Below are 20,420 nucleotides of genomic sequence, written 5' to 3'. Positions count from 1 at the left end.
TGATGTCCTGTGCTTGGGATTCAACTTTCTCATATACTGAGCTGTTGCCTGGATATTTAGTACTAAAAAAAAAGAAAAAAAAGAAAAAGTTCTAAGACCTGTGAATATTTGTGGTTGCTACATCAGCTGAATATAGATAAAAACATTTCCTTACAAATCTTGCTCACATGCAGAAGCTGAGTTGTCATGGAAAGCTGTTGAGTGAAGGCATTGCACGCATTCTGAATTTTCAGATAGATAAGGCTATTGCATAATAAGGATGCATATATATGACATTATTTTTGGTGGCAAAGCTGACTGGAGAAATCCTGTTTTCCTGCCTACCTCCACTGGACTCTGGGTGCTTGTTTCCACCATCATATAGTAACTCACTGCCCCATCAGATCTGCTAATACCACTGTTTGGACAGGAATTTTAGTCTGTACTGGACTACACCCCATGATCTGGATTAAAAATAACCCTTCCAAAAATGATTATATTTAACATGGTTCATTTCACAGAGTCTGGGAAGAACATAGTGGGAGCAGAAGCACCACGTGTTCTTTAATTCATATTTATCATTGAATCTGATGTATCATGTAGCTACACCCAGAGAAACTGGGCCAAGAAACTAACCATATTTTCCACTCAGAACATCTGCTTTCTGTTCATCAGAGTGGCGTCTTTTCTGATTTTTCTACTTATTGTTGCGGTGGCAAGGAGAGCCTCCTTCTATCTCCAGCTTGCAGTAGATTGCCTTTGCTCTCGGTTGGCGAATTACCCCTAGCAAGCCACGTTTTTGGATCAGGTTGTGGCCTCTGCAAATTCCACTTGTCATAGCTCATTACAACCTGCCTCTTACGCAGAAGGAACATTGGAATTATGTTTTCAAGCCAAATCTAGATTGTGGCTTTTGTCTCTTGGGCCTTAAATAAGGCTGAGCTTGGATTTTGAAAAAGCATCCCCTCCCTATTCAAGACCCATCAAAGCAGCTTCTCTTATTGTGGATATTAAAGTGCTCAGAGCTCGTGATTAAACTGTCAGTAGCCATAGAGCAGGTGGATCGTCTTTGCAGAAGCGTAGGCCCTAGTTAGCCACTTTGTAGAGCACTGTATATACGAAAGCCTTCCACAGTGAGAAAAGGAAATTTATTCATAGTTTATACCCCCGACTCCTCATAAATGAGGAACTGGGGATTTGATCTTTAAATGACTTTCGCTATAGGCTCTGGAAAGATGGGGAAGTAGCGCATGTCCTGTTAAGCGAAGGAGTTGGAACTGCATGGTTAATAGAGATCTCTTTCAAATACCGTGGGCCTCAGTTGATTACTGAACAGCACAGGGTACCAGGAGGAAACAGAACGGAAACAAAATAGTCAAGTGGAAAATGGAACAGCAAAAGAGTCCAGGTGAGCTGACACAGATATGGAAGACAACTTGAGGAGGTTTAAACAGCGTATCTTTGCATCTGAAAACCACTGGTGCCTGGGAAAATGAAAGCAAACAGGAAGTTGCCTGCATTTTGACTATAGGAAGTTTTAATGTTTTATGGTTTTCAGTTAATTCAGAAACAGGAGGTTGTGAAAATGTCATACCAAAATTTGAGAAATACTTCACACCACATGAAAATGAAGCGTATGAGAGACATTTCCCAGAAAGCGCAAAGGGAAGTTAAAACCATAGCAGTGTGTGTGACTGATATGAGGCTGAAGATCCATTGTTGCAATTTTGGAAGGGAAGCCAAACCTCCGATTTAAAAAATAAAGACAGACAAGAAAGACAATAAAGCAAGAAAAGACAGGGATGTGAATTTTGATCACAACTGGAATATAGAACAAAACCCTTCAGGAGATTGTTGATAGATACAGGTGGAGGGTTCCTTGACCCTTAAGGGACAACTGAGAGCCTAAAATGTGCCAAGAAAAATATGAGGCTGGCAGACCTAACATCAGTCAAGAGGAACACATCTTGCTGTAGAAATTGTGAGCGCTAGCACAAATGAGAACTGTACCTGGTGCCTGAGGAACAGGTGAAGGAAATGCAGTGGTCAAAGCAGTCTGCAGCGATGAAAGCAATCGAAGCGACAGCTAGCACTGGTACGAAGTGCCGAGCAGCAACAAAGAGGATAATTCCAGCACCATTTGCTTAGGTTTGTTTTCGTACTTGCAGCAGAAAGACAATGAACTCTTAGGCTGAAAACAAGCACATAAGAGTAGTAAGGTGTATTGCCAGAAACTGTGCTATTAGCAGACAGGCACACAAAGAAGCTACAGACTATGAAAAAACTCAGAGATTAGATTGCTAGCTAAAGGAGTATGAGAACGAGATGCATGAGTCAAAAACAAACTGGAAGAAGAAGATATTTTTAATATTATCAAAATAAAGCATTTTTAATATTATCAAAATAAAGTGTACACCTTAGCAGGTTAGGGGAGTGTCAAGCCTTTAATGTCATTATGGGTGCACCCATTGAATACTGACACGTACTCAAATGACATTGTGGTTTTGGCAAGGCAGGAGTTGAATTTTGCTTAGAGGATCAGGTCAGCATTGGAAAGATTTGTAACTCATGGGCTTTAGCTAAGCAAGCAGCTGTGACAAATCTATGTGATGGAAGTAACATATTTGGAAAGGTATTGGTACAACTGGATATGGTAAAGTTATCACCCATGTCTGCCCTAAAAGACAAGTTTTCATTGGAACGGTGAGCCTGTGCTTATATTTGTGCTTAATCAAGCTGCCCTTAAAGGTAATTTGAATTTGTTGCTGAGCAAAAAATATTCAATGGATGCAATTCTGATCAAATGCACTGAGAAGCTGAAGGAATTAAAGATGCCCCATGACAAAATAGTGTATTGTTGCAGTCTTTTCTTCACACTGCTCTTGTGCCAGAAATCAATGATTAATGTACCACAGTAATTAACAGAACCTATATGTCAGAGCTGAAGGAAGTTTCACGTTTTTATTTATGAGCAGCTGATCTTAACTTTATTGTTTGTTTGACTTTATTATTGCTGAAAGAAGGCTTGTAACCTCCCTACTCTCTGCTCTCCCATAAAAATAAAGAGCCTTTTTTTCCCTCTTCTGAAATTATATGCCTTTCAATTAAGTATGCAGCTGGGAGAGATTTAGTAGATGCAGATAGTCTTTCTAAAGCATTTGGCAAATACAGCAAAGTCCAGAGTTCAGCATTGTACCCATATCGAATGATTGTGACCAGCCAACCCTTTGCAATCTTATGCTACATGTGGACTATGATTATCAGCTCTGTGGCTCTTGGTGCTCTAGGAAGGGTCCAAGGTCCTTACCTCTAGGTGTGTGGGCAGCATGTCTCACTGCTCCCACCTGTTCATGAGGAGCTGAGTCCTAGTTAGGAATTTTTATAAAACATAGGATTAACAATCCCAAAATGATACCGAAGAATATGTTGAAAATGATACACTAAGGTCAGTTAGGGATAGAAAGTAAAAGAAGTGCTAGGGATGTTTTATATTAGCCTCAAAAGAACAGCAGGACTGAGAAAGCTTTAGGTTGTGACACTGAGTATTGTAACTTTAAGTGGCGTAGCTCCACGGACAGAGGAAACTTTGGGGAGAAGCATTGCCCAAACTTTTGTTCTGGTGAGCAGAAACAGTTGGATCTACGTGAGTGACTGAAAAAAGGATCTATCTCAAGGACAGTGGGCACAGTGGGGTTCCTGAGCACTGCGCTGAGTGCGACTGGTGTGCAGAGCACTGTGCCTGGGCTGCTGTGAGTCCGGGGCCTCCAGCAGGCAGCAGGCTCGCTGGAGCATCACCAGCTGCTGTTTGCAATATTTCAGGCTCATTGAATTACAGCTGCTGAAAATAGCTCTGTTTTAGCATCTGGGACAAAGAAGATCTGCACAGTAGTGTTCAACCTGTGCAATCATTGTAGAGTTTTTCTTCAAGTTTATCTTTGTTTTTGGGAAAGAAGTGAAACCTTTGTTTCAGCATGTACCTGGCACTGACCAGTTACGTTGTATCAGGAACGCACCTGGGCAGTGGCATGGGCCGTATTGACATTTGTGTGTTTCCGAAATGTGGTATATCATCTGCTGTACTTGTCTCCTTAGCCAGCCTTGCCTGGCCACAGATAGATAGAATATAATTTAAAGTGGCAGTTTAAAATTAAACAGGAGGAGTTGGGATGTTTTTGTATGAGGGACAGTTTGAATGTCTGCAAGTTGCTGTGGACTCCTTGTGGGTGTTCTTTACCCATAACTTCTAATTTTTCTTCATGAAACATGAGCAGTGTCAAAGTACAAAAAGTTCATTCTATCACTTAGTTACTGTCATCTAGAAAACTTATTTTAGTTAAATTCTGATTCCCTCAAACTTCTCCAGTTGGCTCTGTTAGCCTGTTTAGCAATTAATAAGCATTCCTGTTGATTCAGGCTCTGGGTCAGCCAGGCATGCAGGGGAAGGCAGCCTTTTCCCACTGTTCATGGATCTTCACAGCCTGTCAGCATCAACATGACCATTAAGTCCTTTAAATAAACAGTGCCACCCTGGGAACACTGGAAGTTTCATCATAACAGACTTGATGTGATTTTTCTAATGATCAGTCTCTCCGACTATCAGGACATGTTAAGTGCCTTAAAAGCATTTCAGGTACCTAGCTTTAGGCTTCTGAGCCAGAAACTTTACAGCCACCAGGAGAAAACTTTTACTCGGAGCCGTACAAGCCTCAAACATTGAGGACACCCAACAGATTGGCAACAGTGTGAGACAGCACGTGTTGAGAACAGGCAGATGTACAGGAAGCCAGTGTTTCCCACTGCTTCCATCTCTTCAGGGAGGCTAGTCTGGCTAGTCACACAGTTCCTTTGTATCTTAGATGCAAGCCCTGTGAGTATCTTTATCCTTTTCATATAGGGTCAAGGTAGTAAGGAACATTCTTTTTGGCCTCTCCTTCACTAGCCCCTTCTCTGTGCTATGTCAAGAGATGAAGAGATCAAAATGTCCAAGGTAAAGTAACCTACACTGCAGGAGTGCAACTTGCAAACCTGAGATGTTTTTATTTTTAAAACTGGTTATGTGAAGAACTGTAGCTGCTGATCATATTGCTTTGGAGCTAGTATCTCCCATTGTAAGGCCATAAATCATATGTTCGTGTTACATCGTGTCATGCTGTGTGAGTAGAAACCCCCATTGTGAATTACCTTCTCTCTTGTCTTGCAGAAATTCCATGAAGTTGGCCTAAATTAAAGTTTTGGGATGCCTCTATTTGGATTAAAATTTGGAAAGAAGAAATTGAAAGGTGAGTGAGGTCTGGCAATACCATTGTCATTGATGACAACCTAGGGAATGTGAACTCAGCATATGTGCTAGTCCTTGAGGACATGCTTGGGAGCGTGTCTTACACCCACAGAGCAGGTGCAGGAAGATGCATTTTGTCTACTTTCCCCGAGTTTACTGCTACCTCAGAGAAGTGCTGCAGAAAGTGTCCCAGTGAACAGGAAGACATTTAAAACAGAATAGTCTGTAAAGTTTGTACTCTGTCATAGGACACAACTGGCTTTTTTTGGTGTCCTTTCTACATGGGTATCTTGGAGTGGGGGGAGTGATGCCCAGTGCCCTCCCTCAAGACAGAAGCAAGTTAGTCTGATGGCTTGGTGCAGTTACTTGATGATGACAAGCGTTAATGGCAAAGGCCCAGATATTGCTTTTAGTGAGAGGCAAGAAGAGCAAAGTAGAGAGATGCACCCGGACAGCAACCTGAAGGCTGCAGAAGGGAACACTAGGCCTGGAGTAGAAACTAGGGCCTACACAATTCCTTTCTTGTGAGCTCCACGTGGCATCCTGAGAGAGACCCCGAAACAAATGGGTATAGAGATAGGGAACAGCCATTCTCTGCAGCATGGTCTTCACCAGACTTTCCAGCAGAAATCCTTGCAGAGAGGGATGCTTGGAGCATATTAGCCCCCTTTCTGTGAGGAAGCTACTGCAGGTAGGTGGGAGGAGCTCTCTGGAGATAGAAGTGGAGTCAGCTGGGTGCTGCTTCAAGAGAGAATGGCATCTCATGCAAAAGCCCTACAATCCAGGGATGTATATGTTGAGTCTGGGGCTCAGCTGCCTTGTCCATTTAGCTGGTCTGTGTGGCTGGCTCTCCTGCTCCCTCCCAAAAGTTTCAGCATGATCTCTGTGCTCTGTCTCAGAGCTTTCCTGTGGTTTTTCTCGTGCAGACAGGGAGCTGGTGTCATCAATGTTTTTTTTTAATATGAAGAAGAAAGAGCCTAAAGACAGGAGATCCACACGCTCAAGCCTCATTTGGAAGTCTGTCTATACAGCCTTTACTCATCCTTTCATTTAGCCCTGAGAGCGTGTGTATATATATTATATATATTCTGCCAACACTGATTGCTTTCACTGCTCCCTCGCCAGTGTTGTTTATTCCAGCCCTCCTGCACACTGCCTTGCAGGATGGCCCACTGAGTCCTGAGAGGGACACAGAAGGGACAAAGGCATCCAACAGGAGGGCTGCTGGTGTATCCTTAACATGGACCAGCTTCCTGCAGCTCCTTAGGGTGGATCTTCATCTGTACTGGGGCTTTGCAGCAGGAGTAACTGAGCTGAGTCTAGTATTTTAGCACTTCATCTCCAGGCCCAGGTTGCTGTCAAGGTGCCCTGATCTCTTTTCAGGAATCCATGTCAGCAGCTTCTGTGTTAAAAGGGAAAGTCTTTGACCTTGCCTTTCCAAGGGCTCTTGTTGTTCCTGCCTGTATGAGATGGACACAGAGGTTAATGCTCTACTCATATTTTGATGTGAATTTTTTTCCCCCAACCTATCTGAGCTCAGAAGACTGAACAGCTTTTTCCCAAGGGTTTATGTTTGGAATTGTGCTGCTGTTTCCCCTTCCTGATATGGGCCAGACTATGTGCCTTGGAGTGAGGACAGGGGCATCTGTTTGCTGTTCTGATACTCCCCCAAGAAGGGGTTGTGTCTTCTCACAGGGAATCATCTCTGCCAGCTTGAGGTCTCTTTCTCCATGTTGGCTTTGGAGAGGAGATACCCTGTGCTGTCTGTGAGTCACTGTCCACCCAGGGCACCTCTGCTTGTATAGCAGTAGTTCTGATTAGCGAAAAGACTATGTTGCTGTATTAGGAAAATGTTGCGTTTTGCCCAGCCCTATATCTGGGCTTTAGTGGAGCAGTTTTCAGTCCCTCTTCAACCAAGTGTCTGAAAGACTCAGAGACTCAGATCTTCCTAGATATAAAGGAGCATACTTTACAGGGAAAGATAATTTATTTTCACATTTTATGTGCTTTGATCACCAGTTCAAAACCAGTGAATTCAAAAAGGAAGAAGTTCAGAGAAGGCTAAGGGAGACTGGGCTGATCAGGGAATGAGGAGCTTCTATGAGAGAAAGCTAGAAGATTTTTTTTTTCTTTTTTCTTTTTTTTTTTTTTTTAATTCTTTAGTCTTGCAGCCCAAAAGCCAATGGGGTTATGATTGCTCTTTGCAAACATTTCACTGGAGTACATGTCAGGGATGAAGTGCTATTTCAATAAAACAGTTTAGGAGCCTTTGTGCTGTCAGACATCTTTAGGCTTGTGCTGCCTCAGAACAGATGAGGTTCCTCTGTGGGGAACACCCCATACACTCTCACTTCCTACAGGGACAGCACTGCTCGTGGAAAGGCTTAATTTCCATTCCAAAAACAAAGCTGGACTAGACTTGACATTATATTGCTAGCATAGGCTCAGATGATTTTATGGGAGCGAATGGATTACCCCAGGTGTTAATTGCTGAAACTAGGATCAGGATTCCTCCCATTGGAACCAGTAACATTTTGCTCATTCTCCCCAGCAAGACATGGCTGTTTTCTTATGAGCTAGGATGCAAGAAAAATTAGGAGGGGTTTTCCAGGATGGATATAGTTTAACTAGACAAGTAACATGCTCTGAACTTCTTGGAGACAAGAATCAACTTTTTATAGTTTTGTGTTCTTTACACAAGAAGCAGGGATGTCATTAAAACTCAGCTTCATAAACTAATAATATGTGATGCCTTGTCAGATACTTGCACAAAAACTTGGAAGCTTGAAGGAAACCAGTGCCTAGATGACTAAACCTTAGTGAAGCTGTTCAAGCTGAAATGGGGAAATACGTGTTTTAGATAAGCAGCAGAAGTATTTTTGTGGAAAAGATGTCTGACTGAGATCTTTTATTCTGAGGTTTAACCTGCAAGTAACATTGCCTAAGCAAAGAGGAACGGGGAGACTTTAGGTTCACAGAGCATGTGAGAAAAAATAAGGATCAGGCTGTGACAAAGGCTAATAAACATGGAATATCTGTGCTCATTGGCTTGACCCCATGGCAGTTAAACTCAGCACTGGAGCTTCAGACCGAAACAAAAGGATGAGGATGATCGAATAACATCTATGAAATGAACAGCAATAGAGAACAGGGAAAATTCAACTACACTAATAACCTGACCCATAGGTATGTGCAAGGGAGTGCTTCCAGTCGATGGTTAGAGCCCCAGTCATTCCTGCAACTTAGTCACCTTAAGCCCAGCCTAGGGAGACTGTGAGAGGAGGAGGAAGGATAGAAATTGAGCTCAGCTTTTGAGGAAAGTGAACTGCATTGGGTTTTCCTTGTCACTGCTGGAGACAGCCTGCTCTCCAGGACAGTTGGTTTATGAGCAGCCGAGCTCTGGGCAGAGCTCAGCAGGAGCGAGCAACTCCGTACGGAGAAGCCTGGCTGGGAGGACAGTGCCTGGCCTGCAGCCCAAGAGTGGCGCTGCCGACGTAAAGCTTGGCTGGCTTTGGGACTCCCATTCAGATCTAATAGGAAATCTTTTATGACCACAGACACTGAGTATGAAAAATGTATTTATTTTGACATAATTTCCCATGAGGAAAATAACTGTGAATTGAAAAACTTTTCAAAGTTTGTTTCAGAGCTGTATTTATTTTTATGATTTTACATCACTTCCCATCACTGTGTGTCACTGTTATTAACAACATGTGCAATTGTATCAAGCTGTTGCGTTACCAGCATGCCTAGGAGATACTGTCTTCTAGTAAAGGATATGGTATAGTTTGATCAGTACCACCTAGTCACTGTCAAAATAGTTTTTAAAATACAAATAATTAACTATTATTTCAGCTGTTTTATTTGGCATGTTGATATTTGTCAAAATATGATGAACCACTATTACAGAAAATAGGATACAAAGTGATATAAAATTCTAAACCAAATTTGGTAAAACAAAATTTCCAAAATTAAGGTTTCTCAACATGAATAAGAGACAGAATTTCCACTTGGTAAAATGTTTGAAAGCGCTCGTTTTCATTCTGAAGTGGACTGAAAACAAACGTGAAAATACGTAGATATTCCTTAAGAAATAATTTGTTGCAAGGTATTTCTGAGACATGGTGGGTTCCACCTCGCTGAGGGTCTGGACAAGGTGGACAGGTGAGACATCCTGGGCAGAAGGAAGGGAAGGATGAACCAGGACTGATGCTATCACAGGAGAAGGGGGAAGGGAGAGATGAGGCAGCCTCTGTCTTTGCTGTAACGACCTAATAGAGAGTATTTTTCATTTTAAGCTTCTCTAGCGCTTTCCAGACCTGTGTTACAGAGGTCCTGTTTGGCCACATGTGTAGTACATGTTTGGCGAAGCCAAGGCATCCTTTCGGAGCCCTCTTTTCCTGTCACAGTTCTCATTCTCCTTATGGTGATAATATGAAATGCTGTGAGATCTAATATTGAACTTTATCTTCAAGCTAAATATTTACTGGGCCTGAGGCAGAAATAATGCCAGCTCATTCTCAAAATTTTTTATTTCAGATCTTGCATCTGCTGTATGACAATAGAGGTATCTTAAGCTATCTCTTGAAGGGGTCCTACATTAGGTGATACCAGAAAAAAAAATCATTTTGCATTAATGCCTTTTCCAGGAACATGCAAAATGTTTTACCTATGTTGTCAAATTCCAATTGTCATGTAGTGTTTGTTTAGTGCTGATAGTAGGTTTAGCTCTGTACTAGGCACAAAAGAGACAATCCTTGACCAAAGAGCTTACCTTCTACAAAAGTGTATTTCTTACATTTCATTTCTTCATAAGGAAGGAGGATTCTAGTCCTTTCAGAGCACTCTGTCTTGTTTTTAAGTTATGAGAGGCAAAAAGATGTGATAAGGAAGATCTTCATTTAAGAACGGAAGATCAGGCAGGAGGGAATAGAGCTAAACCTATTTATGATGGTGTATCCGAATGGTCTTGCCTCAGGATTTTTAAATTAAATCCCTCACGCTCAGTATAAACCAATCTGTGCCAAAGATGAAAATGCATGTGATTGCCAGAACAAATTTTCTCCAGCCACAGCAGCCAGAGAGGCTCCGTAGAGGAACAGGCATTTGCCGTTTAAAAATGTTCAGTTTTATAACATGTTGACCTTGAGAACCCCTCCTTTGAGTCAATAATAAAAAATACGTTCGTTTGCCAGGCACCTGTGTGTGCGACTGCTCTGAGCAGGGCTTGACTGTAATCTTTACCTTTCCCACTTCCATCCCGTCTGGTTCTTACCTGTCCTCCTGCCGCATACACAGTCACTGCACCATATCAGACTTTGGCTGCATTTCAAGTCATGGGTGGGCTTTGGTTTGGTAGTATAGAGCAACTGGCATACTTTAGCACCCTATAGGTTACAGCGTTAGATTGATACGCAGATAATTTTGGTTCAGTTTTTGTCTGTGTCCCAAACTGCCTATATAATGTAGATATTTAGCCCTGTGAGCCTCAAGCCCCTCATATAGCTCATCTCTTCACCTCGTATTCTCTGATCTTTATTAAAATTGTGAGCTGTAAAAAATTGTTTGATAAAGATCCCGTGTGTGTGTGTGCGCGCGTGCAGCACTCAGTGCAGCTCTGACCCCCTCAAGCACTGCTGTATTATAAATTTAAAATCCTGTGGTATTGCTGCTATAAAAATTATGCTTGTTCAGTTGAACCCAACTTCAGGGACTCTGCCCCAGTACAATACCTGCAAATCAAGAAACTTGCTGCCTGATTCCTTTATCACTTATGATTGCAAAAGGGAGCAGTTATTGCTCTAATGTGAAGGGAGATTTTGGCTAATAGCTTGCATAACAACTTCCCTAGGAGTAACAATTTAAATTCCCTAATACAGTATATAATGACTTGCCCTCTCCCATGGAGTTGTCCTTTGGTTGACACCGTAATTTTCTTTTTTTGGGTGTGGGTGACAGAGGTACCAGCACACTGTGGCAGATTTCAGTTATTTGCCCACATGGAGTAATGGTTGGGCACAGACCAGAAATAAGGGATAGTTCTCTGCCTGTGAAGAGGTGGGTGATCTCCTGTGTGCCAGATGCACAGTGGCACTTCTGCCATCACTGAGAGGTGGTACAGAAAGCTGGATCACATGGTGCCCCAACAGCAGATGAGGTGCCTGAAAGTAGGATCCACAAATGTAGCGTGGAGATGGGACATGCTGGAAAGAGGCTCATCTGTGAAATTTGAAACAAAAATGTGCTGCATGGTGGAGGCCTTGTGAGGCTGCTTGTAGCCTGATGGGTATGGGGGAGGCATGAATTACTGCTGCTTGAAGGATGGGCTCGGGAAGGTCAGACATGTGCTCCTGGGAGCAGAAGAACAGTGCTACAGAGCCCAGCGTTCACATCTTGGTATTGGTATGCTTTGCTAAGAGCCCCTCTGCAAGGAAAACTGAACAGATGAGCCCAGCTCCTTGATGCCACCATTTGTAGCTGATTCAGTGCAATTTTCATGCTCTTGAGGTTGCTTGTTTAAAGGGCGGGGCAGAGATTTTTTTTTTTTTTGAGTGTGTATGTGTGTTGTCTCTACACTGTTGTCAGGCTTGGTTACTCTGGCACTCCCCTAATTGGGCTGTGTTCATTTCATGCAAGAGGTATCAGGCCCTAGTTTGTATATAACTTGGCAAGACCAAGCAGATCTTAACCTCCTGCTCCTTGAAGCCACAAAGCCTAATATCTGCAAACCTTTTCCAATGGCCTGTTCAAAGCATTTCTCTTGGCATATGCTGCTTAGCATAAACCAGAAGCAAATTTCCAGGATCTCTGACCAGATCTTGAATCTAACCTTTTGCAGGACTTTTCCATACAACTGTCCTAAATGCAGAAGCCTGGGGGGCTGGCCAGTTACATTTATAGCTGATTTTTGGCATGGGTTTAACATTATTCGATCCAGATGTTATTCTGTGGTTTAGCTCCTCAATCTGTCTGCTTGAGAAAACAGCCACTTTCCCAGTGACTTGGTCTCAGTGGTTAGACCAAGAACTGGGCACTAGGCCATATTTGTGTATGCTGAGTTTCCACTGACGAAAAATTTAAAATAGTTTTCAGTGGCAGTGAAATGATAATTTGGAGCACAAATCTCATTCCTTCTTTCCAGTGATTTGTGACTACAGTTTGCAGAAGCAGAAGGTTTAATATGAGTTGCTTAGAGATGATAAAGTTTCAAGAATTGAAAAAACTCTCATCTGCTAACCCTTCATTTTTCCCCTCCCTTTTTCCTCAATGCGTCCAGAATTAACAGTGCATGATAAGACATGAGTGCTTGGATCTACAGCCAAAATATTTTGAGCTGTGGTTTCCAGGCATAGCTGAGGTAATGGTAGGGTTTCTCCAGCTCTTTGTTTATAGCGCTTATCCAAGAGGCTTCATTTCTGTCCAAACTGTTACAGAAACAAATAAAAGAGATGTCTGATCTATCATAGTTCAGAACTGCTTGTTTCAGAATCGCAGCAGGAGGGCCTCGCTGTTCTCCGCTGGTAAAAATAAAACCACTGGGAGAGTGCTGCCCTGTGCATGTGGTCAGTGGTGCTTCTCCTTTTGTGTGGTTAGAGGAGAGAGTTTTGCTTGCTGACCGTGTTGGATGAGGCACTCTTTGCAATTTGTTGTGGCTGTTCTTGCTTTAACAAAGGTATTCGCTGTTATTTCCAGTAAGGATAAGGAAAATCTTGTCATTAGAAAGTTGCCTCAGATCTTGGCCATCAGGAATGCCACCTCTCAGAAGGCTGATGACCATTAAGAGCTCAGGTCTCCAGGAGAAGATTCCTGGTGTTCAGGGTGGATTTGCTAGGGCAGGCTAGAGAATTTCCGGACAGTTTTGAACCCAGGGTCATGGCTATCTGGGGCCTTTGGGAATAGGTTATCCTAGACATCCTGGTGCTGGTGCACCGTTCAGGTGCTTCTTACCTAGTTGTATAGAGGGGATTGTGTGATGCTGGGCGGCAGCCTGAGAAAAGGGGAAAAAATGCTTCGCCTGTTTGAACTCCTCTGTGTAAGCGCGTGGCATGTTTGAACAGCTCTGCCTCTGCTCTTTGACAGCCAAGAGCAGGGTTTTCTCTCTGTCCCCCAGCCTAGCACGAGCTCTGCTAGTGCACTTCTACAAGCTGATAGATTTTTCAAAGTTTTGTTGTCTAATCCTATCTACTTTGAAGCCATTTACTGTTTTGTGGATTTTATGCTGGGACTATACTTGGAGTCCCTGGGGAGAGGACTGGAGTAGCATTTACTGTACAGGAGGAAATCTGTGAGCATAGGGAAGTTCTGTTTTTAACAAATAACTGTATCTGTCATCTTTTTTAATAATATTGGTTACTCAAGAAAATACCTGAAGGGGAATGTAACACAATAGTTAAAGCTCTGCAAGCCCAGACCTTCTGAGCTCTGCTTCTGTTTTCCTTTCAGACACTGGACAAGTTACCCTGATCTTTCTGTATATTGTTCTCCCCATTGTGAAAGAGGAGAAAAATGTGTCTGAGGAAAGCGGGAAAGGAATTAAGCACTCTGATGATCTTGAATGAAGCCTCTGTGCTGGTCCGAATCACCTAGCCAAGGCAGATGGGAACTGATTTGAAAATGTCTGACTAGATATGCCTGAAAAAAAGGGAAAGCACATTCACCTGCTAACACAGTAAAGAGGGCTTTAAGTAAGTAATTGGAGGGCCTGATGACAACAGCCTACAGACAGACATTAAAAAAAAAAAAAAAAGCGACCTGGAAAAAGGCTTAAAAATTAGGGATGCAGTGTTATTTATAGGGGTACTGGAGGGAAAGGAGGAAGGATAGCAGTTTAATGCATTGAATAGCTTAGATATTAGCTAATGCAAGAGTGGATAAACAGGAAGAACTAGATGTCTTAATAAATCATTTAATAGGTATAACAGACATGTGATGGGCTAATTCATGAGGCTATTACATTAATATAAAAGAACAGAGCTTATTCTGGAAAGGGAAGAGATGTTTTCCTTGTATGTTCATGTGCTCTGATATCTAGCATGTAGAAAGAAATGAACAAAATAGCGAATCTCTTCTCTGAGTAGTAATACAAGGGTAAAGAGCATAGACATAGCAAACCAGGAAGGACAGTCTTTTGTGAACAATTAGTATGGTTATCTGAAATACAGGGCACGGTGGTAACGGACAATTCTGACTGTGCAGAGCTACAGCTAGAAAGGAACGTGCGGGAACATGATCTGTTCAGCACGTTCTTGCAGTGAGTTGGTACAACCCTTCCATACAGAGGTGGACAATTTTTTGGAACTAGAGAGATGAAGTCATATTATGATATTTAGGAGAGGAAAAAGTGACAACAGGAAAGTGTTTAAAATGGACTTCAAGAAGGAAATCTTCAGTAAATATGGAGAACTGGTAACTAATATTTCATGGGAAGGAAATCTGGGGCAGGGGAAGAATTAAGCAGAGCTGTCATTTCCTTAAATAAATTATATTAAGGGCATAATTGCAAGCTATCATGTTGCAGAGAAAGGTTCGGAAGGGCAAATAAAATGGCTAAATCTCAAGCTCTTCATTCACCCCAGACAGAAGAAGGATTCCTATAGAAGTTGCACAGCAGGCTGCTTCATCCAGGACAAACTGTATGGCAAAAGCACAAAGTGATAAAAAAGCTATCAAGGGCATAGAGGGCAATAAAATTTGTTCTGTAACCGTGGGTTCTCTAGGGTACTGTAACCCTTCTAGTAAGAGGCAGATCAATGAAGATTTATGTCTGCTACTCAGAGAAAAAAGCTCCACAAATAATGCTAAGAAATCTGCCTCTTTTTTTTTTTTTTTTTTTTTGCTTTAGTCAGACATCTGATACATTTCTTGCCAGCAACGGAGGGGGGAGGGAAACTTTTGGCTGGAATAGAGAAGAAAGGTCATTTAGGTAAGGTAGATGTTTTCTATTGATTTCACTGGGCAAAGCTGATTTTGTAGTGAGAGAACTGCCTGGAGCAATATTGTCTTTGGGAGTTTTTGGAGCATGGACAGGCGAAGTTCAGAAGACTGGGAAAAGAGCTTTCTAGGACATCTATCTTGAAACAGGGGGAAAAGAAAAACTCTGCAATTATAGATGTATTGGCTTTGCTTCTTGGGTAAATGTTGAAACAATCAAACAAACCACTTCAAAGTAGTTGGGGAGGGAAGAGATGATTAACAGTCAGCAGTTCAGAAAAAGTCCATTAAGCCAAAATTAATTCTGTATTAGTGGCAGGCCTGAGGGCTAGGGAAGAAGCCATAGACAGCTGTCATGTATCTTGAGAGACATGCTCAAGATAAAATCACCACAGAGTGAGTGCCAAACTTTTCAGAAAAAATACACTGACAATAGTTATCAATGATTCATTATCAAACTCGCAGGATTCATCAGGGATGTATCCTAGATCTGGCATTCAATATTTTCTCCTCCAGCTTGGCTGGTAGAATAAAGAACACATTTACTAAATCTGCAGATAGCACCACCCTGGCAGGAACTACAGGCACACTGAAAAATAGTAGTTAAAAGCACACCATAGGATTAGAATTGGCTAGTTGGAGAAATAGTCTGAAAAAAATTGGATGCAGTTCAGTAAGGGCAAATGTAAGATTTGCAAATCTTGATGAGGCATTGGCTCTGCCAAAAAGGATCTGAGTTTATAGCGGATCATATTCTGGAACACTGTCAGCTGAGTCCTGGTGGTGCAAAAGGATATGAATTTAAATTATTTATAGGTGAATTGCAAGTAAAATATGTATTGCCTGCAAGGTAGATGGAGTGTCCCTTGTGCTCTGGTCAGCTTTGGTAAGCCTTCAGCTGCTAACTAAGACCCAGTTTGGGCACTGAGCTTCCAGAATGAAGTAAACTAACTGGGAAGCCCACTGGAGAATAGCAAGAGTGATGCCAGTTCTGACTGACTGACCCATAAGAAGCAACTGAACAAACTGGAGTTGTTTAGCCTAGGGAAGAGAAGACTAGAGTAAGGCATAAGAGCCTTCAGATATGTAATAAACCCATCTGTGCTCTGTGTGCTTGGCAAGTAGCACAAGGAACTGCAATCTAAGGGGGAGCAGAAGAGCACTTTTGACCATGCTAGGTCAATTGAATTGAATAATAAGTTTTATATTAGAGAATGGGAAAAAGCTTCCCCATGGTAAGGACACTGCAGTCCTAGAATAGACAGCAGAAGAGTAGCCCTCACTGGAGCTTTCTAGGACATTTATTGAGACTGACAGGCATGACCTTGCCTTGAGGTATAGCATAGATTTGATGACCTCTTGAAATCCTTTCCAGTGGTCTTGGATTTTGTCCTTGTGGTGGTGGTGATGTCCTGTCTGTGGGATGATGCTAGGACATACATATGTTTTGGATGAAGGGCACTAACAGTAGGTTCATGGCAACAGAGAGACTTCAGGAGAAGATGTGGAACAGGGCAGGGGTTTCGAGCACCACTAATGAAGTGATAATTCTTGCCCAGGAGAACTAACAGGTGAGTGACCTGCTAAAGCAGTGCTGCCTTTGCAGTGAAGTGGAGGGTGGGGGGAGAGCTGGAGTGTGGGCTCACATTACTATCATAATAGTTTGCAGTGCTGCCCTGTCAGTGCCGCCAGCCTCTTCAGTCCCCTGGAATGGGGCATTTAGCACAGAGCACAGATTATCCGTGATAGTACCTCTTAGCAGATCTTCTTTCTTTTTCTGCTGCTTCATTCCTATCTATGTGGATTTTGCTCATCTTCAAGTGTGTATCAGCTCTTCCTGTGCGGAAGTCTGATGTGTTTCTTCTTCTCCACAGAGGAAGAGAGACAACTTCAAGCAAACAACCGGGACTTCAATCTACAGTTTGAATATGCTGTAAGTAACCAGCATACATTGTTTAATGCAGTTGTAATCACAGATGTGGTCACATCTGCTTCATGTCTTCACATTGTGAGGATCTTTCACTTCATGTTCATTTTGTTGTCTCAACTGGTTCACGTAAGTACATGCTAGCTATGACTCTGCAAACAAAGGGCTTAAGTCTACGCTTTATGGAGAAGATTAATTCCCTGGGCTTCACAGAAAGACCTGGACTGTGCAGGTTGCTGTATGCTGTGAAAATATGGCGGGAACTCTGCCAGAGGGCACATCAGAGAGATGCTTCATTACTGAACCAGGCATAGGGAGCTCTGTGTTTGGAGTCAGCCCTGCAAATGGGCAATTGAAAGAGATCTAATTCTGGAAGAGCATAACACAGTAACTTTACACACTTCCAGAAAACTGTGTGAGTCAAAGTGTTTGCAGGATCAGGCTCCAAGGCCTTTCAAAAATGGAACCTGGCTGGAAATTTTCTGTTGAAAATGTGGCTCCATTTAAAGTAAAACATGAAAGGAAATGTGTCAGTTCCTCAGCTCTTGCTATGAAATCCTCTCTGGCAGGAAGGTTTTGAAGCTGGCCTTCATGGCTTCCTGCCAGCTTTTATTTCCAGCTCCTTAACAGCCTACTTGGGTTCACACTGTGCCATGAAATCCCTGACTCCAATAAGCACCATTACACTGCCTGGCTGTGACCCAGGTCTACCAAGCACTGATGCCAGGCAGCCATGTGGGTAAATTGATTTCTGAAGCTTGGGGACCATTTGCTGAAGCTGTGCACGCAGGAGAGCCAGCTCAGTTGGTAGGCCTGTGCTTCTTGACAGTAAGGTAATCCCTCTGTTGAGGCTATCCTGAAGTTATAGTCTTTTGAAGCCTTTGCAGCTGCCAACTGATATTGAAATGAATATTGTGAATTTTTGTCTTGTGCATCTCTGTACTGGTGAAATGGTGAAACTCATCCTTCAGTTTTACTGGGGAGTTCCTTTGAACGATTTTGTTTTAGGAACATCAGAAGTGATTTTTAGATTTCAGGACTGGAATAACCCAAAATTTCAGAACATTTTAATTTTTCATGAGGTAGAAATTCTCACTTGCCATTCTCACAGCTTTGACTATAGGTCTTATTGTAGCTGATCTGTTGGCAAAGTGAACTGGATGTTTTTTGGTGGTCACCTTTCATCCATGAGTGCCTGAGAGTCTTGTCCCAAGGCAGGATTGTCCTCTTGTCCCAGGAAGTTTGCACTATATAGTTATTCCAGCCAGATAAAAGGGATATAAGGCAGAAACTGGAAGGAAACACAGCAACATAACAAAGCTTAGAAATTGTTTTAGACAGTGTAAATCACAGGGGTGAGGTTCACTTTACTCAGTAATTTATGGTCTTGTTAGCTGTAAAACCTATAGAACAAGTTCTTGTAACAAAGGTAGCTGAGAGGGTAAATGTTTCTTCAGGGTGAAGCAGTTGTTGAGGAAGGCCAATAAGAAAAAGAAAGGGAAATGCAAATAAAGGTGTAGTGGATTGCCTTACCACTGCTGCCAGACTGTGTGTCACAGCTGGTGTACAGGTTTGAGCCCTTCGCTAAAAAGAGAGTTTCTTTTATGCTGGCATAGATCAAAGGTGCAGAAATGCTTTATCCTTGTTTAGGCTCAGTGAGAACAGGGAAGTGGAAGCATACAATCAGAGGTAGGTGTATTGCCCTGAGTAGTTCGTGGTTATCTTTCCTTCATGGTGCAAAGTCTACAGGATATTTGAAAAGGAAGAAGTGAGGAGCTGAGAAAATCTATTGTGTGTAGTGCGTAACATCGTTCTGGCAGTTGCAGAAAGGTGTCCTTCCTGATATGAAGCAAAACTCCTGAATATTCTCAAACGAGCTTTGCAGAAACATGATGCTGCACTGTGAAAAGTGGTGTCTGCCAGGTCATGTAAGGAAGTGTTCAGATCCATCATGCTTGGGCTTGTGGAAGACTTCAGAAGGCAAATTCCCTTCCAGAGTTCATCAGAACATAACGCAAGAGGTCAAGCTACAGTGTGCCACTATGATATTGCTCCTGCCACTGAAAGAGCTGAGCAATGGCAGGACAGGAGGGATAGACAGTGTGTGAGTAGCTGGGCTGGTGAGGTAAAGAAGAGGACAGAAGTTGCACGTAGTGGAAATCTTCTTAACGCAGAGGCCTCAAGGGGAGGCAGCAGTTCTCTGAGAGCTGAAGGCCTGTCCCCATGGACAGAGTGCTATGAAATGTGTCATACAGATGGACTGGAAGATTGAGGTGGTCTCTGCCAACTTTGTGAATGGAGACAGTGCAGGCTTAGAACAGGACGTGTTGCTTAGAAAGGAAGTGTTTCTTATCTGAAGAAGCACAACGCCCCTTACACATCTTCTGACAATTTTTGTTGTGATTAAGGAACAGGAGGTGCCTGCGATTAATGGCAGCAACTCGAAGCGATCCTCTGCAAGCACTTTGGTGGATTTAGTTGGACTTACTGTGAAAGCATTGGTGTATGCTGAAACTGGAGTTCTCAGACTGGTCCAGCCCCAAACATCCTTGGCTTTACACTGCACAGCAAGAATGCAGTAGCTTAGAAAAATAAATTTGATCGTAAAGCAAAGTGCTGTGCAGTTAACTAGAAGGACTGAGTGTGAAGGTATGTGGTACTCGCCAGCTCCCAAGAGTACTTAGCAATGAGTCAGAACCCAAGTGTGAATGAGTGACATGTGCAAAGGCACTTAATTGAGCACAAAAATGGACTCAATATTGGTCTGTAAAAATGAAAGGTCAAGTCCTGTGTTTATTCACACTGCAGACAGGCAGATTCTCCCTGACTTCAGTAAGAGATTTGTCTGTGTAAAGGCTGAAAGAAAGTGGAGAGTAGGGTGCCATATGTGGTCCAGTGAGATTTAAGGAGTTTAATTAAGATTCTTATGTGAGCCAATTCAGTGTGGCCACACTGTCCCCAACACAGCTACAGTGGCAACTGCTCCAGTGTGGAATCGCCATGGTGGTCCATGTCTGCATGTCTCTGTCTACAGACACTCTGGAGAAGAAAATCTCTTCCGTAGATTTTTCATGTTTTCTCTTATTCAAATTCTCTTTTATTTCTTCAGTTTCATGGTGGAATTCAGCACAGCTGCACTGGGACGTCACAAAGGGCTGCAAAAACAACTTTGAAATTGGCTTTCAGACAATAGAAGAGGAAATGCAGGGCCCATGAGTCAAAGACAAATTTCATCTTGGATCAGGATCTAGGGTCAAACTAGCATCCTTTCTGCAGGGCCAGCAGTGAGGGGGCTGCTTGGACTCT

General features: G+C 42.6%; 1 protein-coding gene across 4 annotated transcripts in view; it reads left to right on the top strand.

The window, feature by feature from the left end:
- LOC135324352 (phospholipid-transporting ATPase ID-like) overlaps positions 1–20,420 on the top strand; it is an 86,852-nt gene that overhangs the window by 14,713 nt on the left and 51,719 nt on the right. For all 4 annotated transcript variants that reach the window (XM_064500410.1, XM_064500407.1, XM_064500408.1 and 1 more), the window contains 2 exons: positions 5,180–5,258; positions 17,062–17,120. In XM_064500410.1, the coding sequence (XP_064356480.1) occupies positions 5,216–5,258; positions 17,062–17,120 (102 nt within the window). In that variant the 5' untranslated portion in view covers positions 5,180–5,215. The remainder of the gene's footprint in view (positions 1–5,179; positions 5,259–17,061; positions 17,121–20,420) is intronic.

Source organism: Dromaius novaehollandiae, chromosome W (genome assembly GCF_036370855.1).
Source record: "Dromaius novaehollandiae isolate bDroNov1 chromosome W, bDroNov1.hap1, whole genome shotgun sequence".
Lineage (NCBI taxonomy): Eukaryota > Metazoa > Chordata > Aves > Casuariiformes > Dromaiidae > Dromaius > Dromaius novaehollandiae.
The sequence above is the reverse complement of the archived record's forward strand: the minus strand, read 5'-3'. Positions and strand labels throughout refer to the sequence as shown.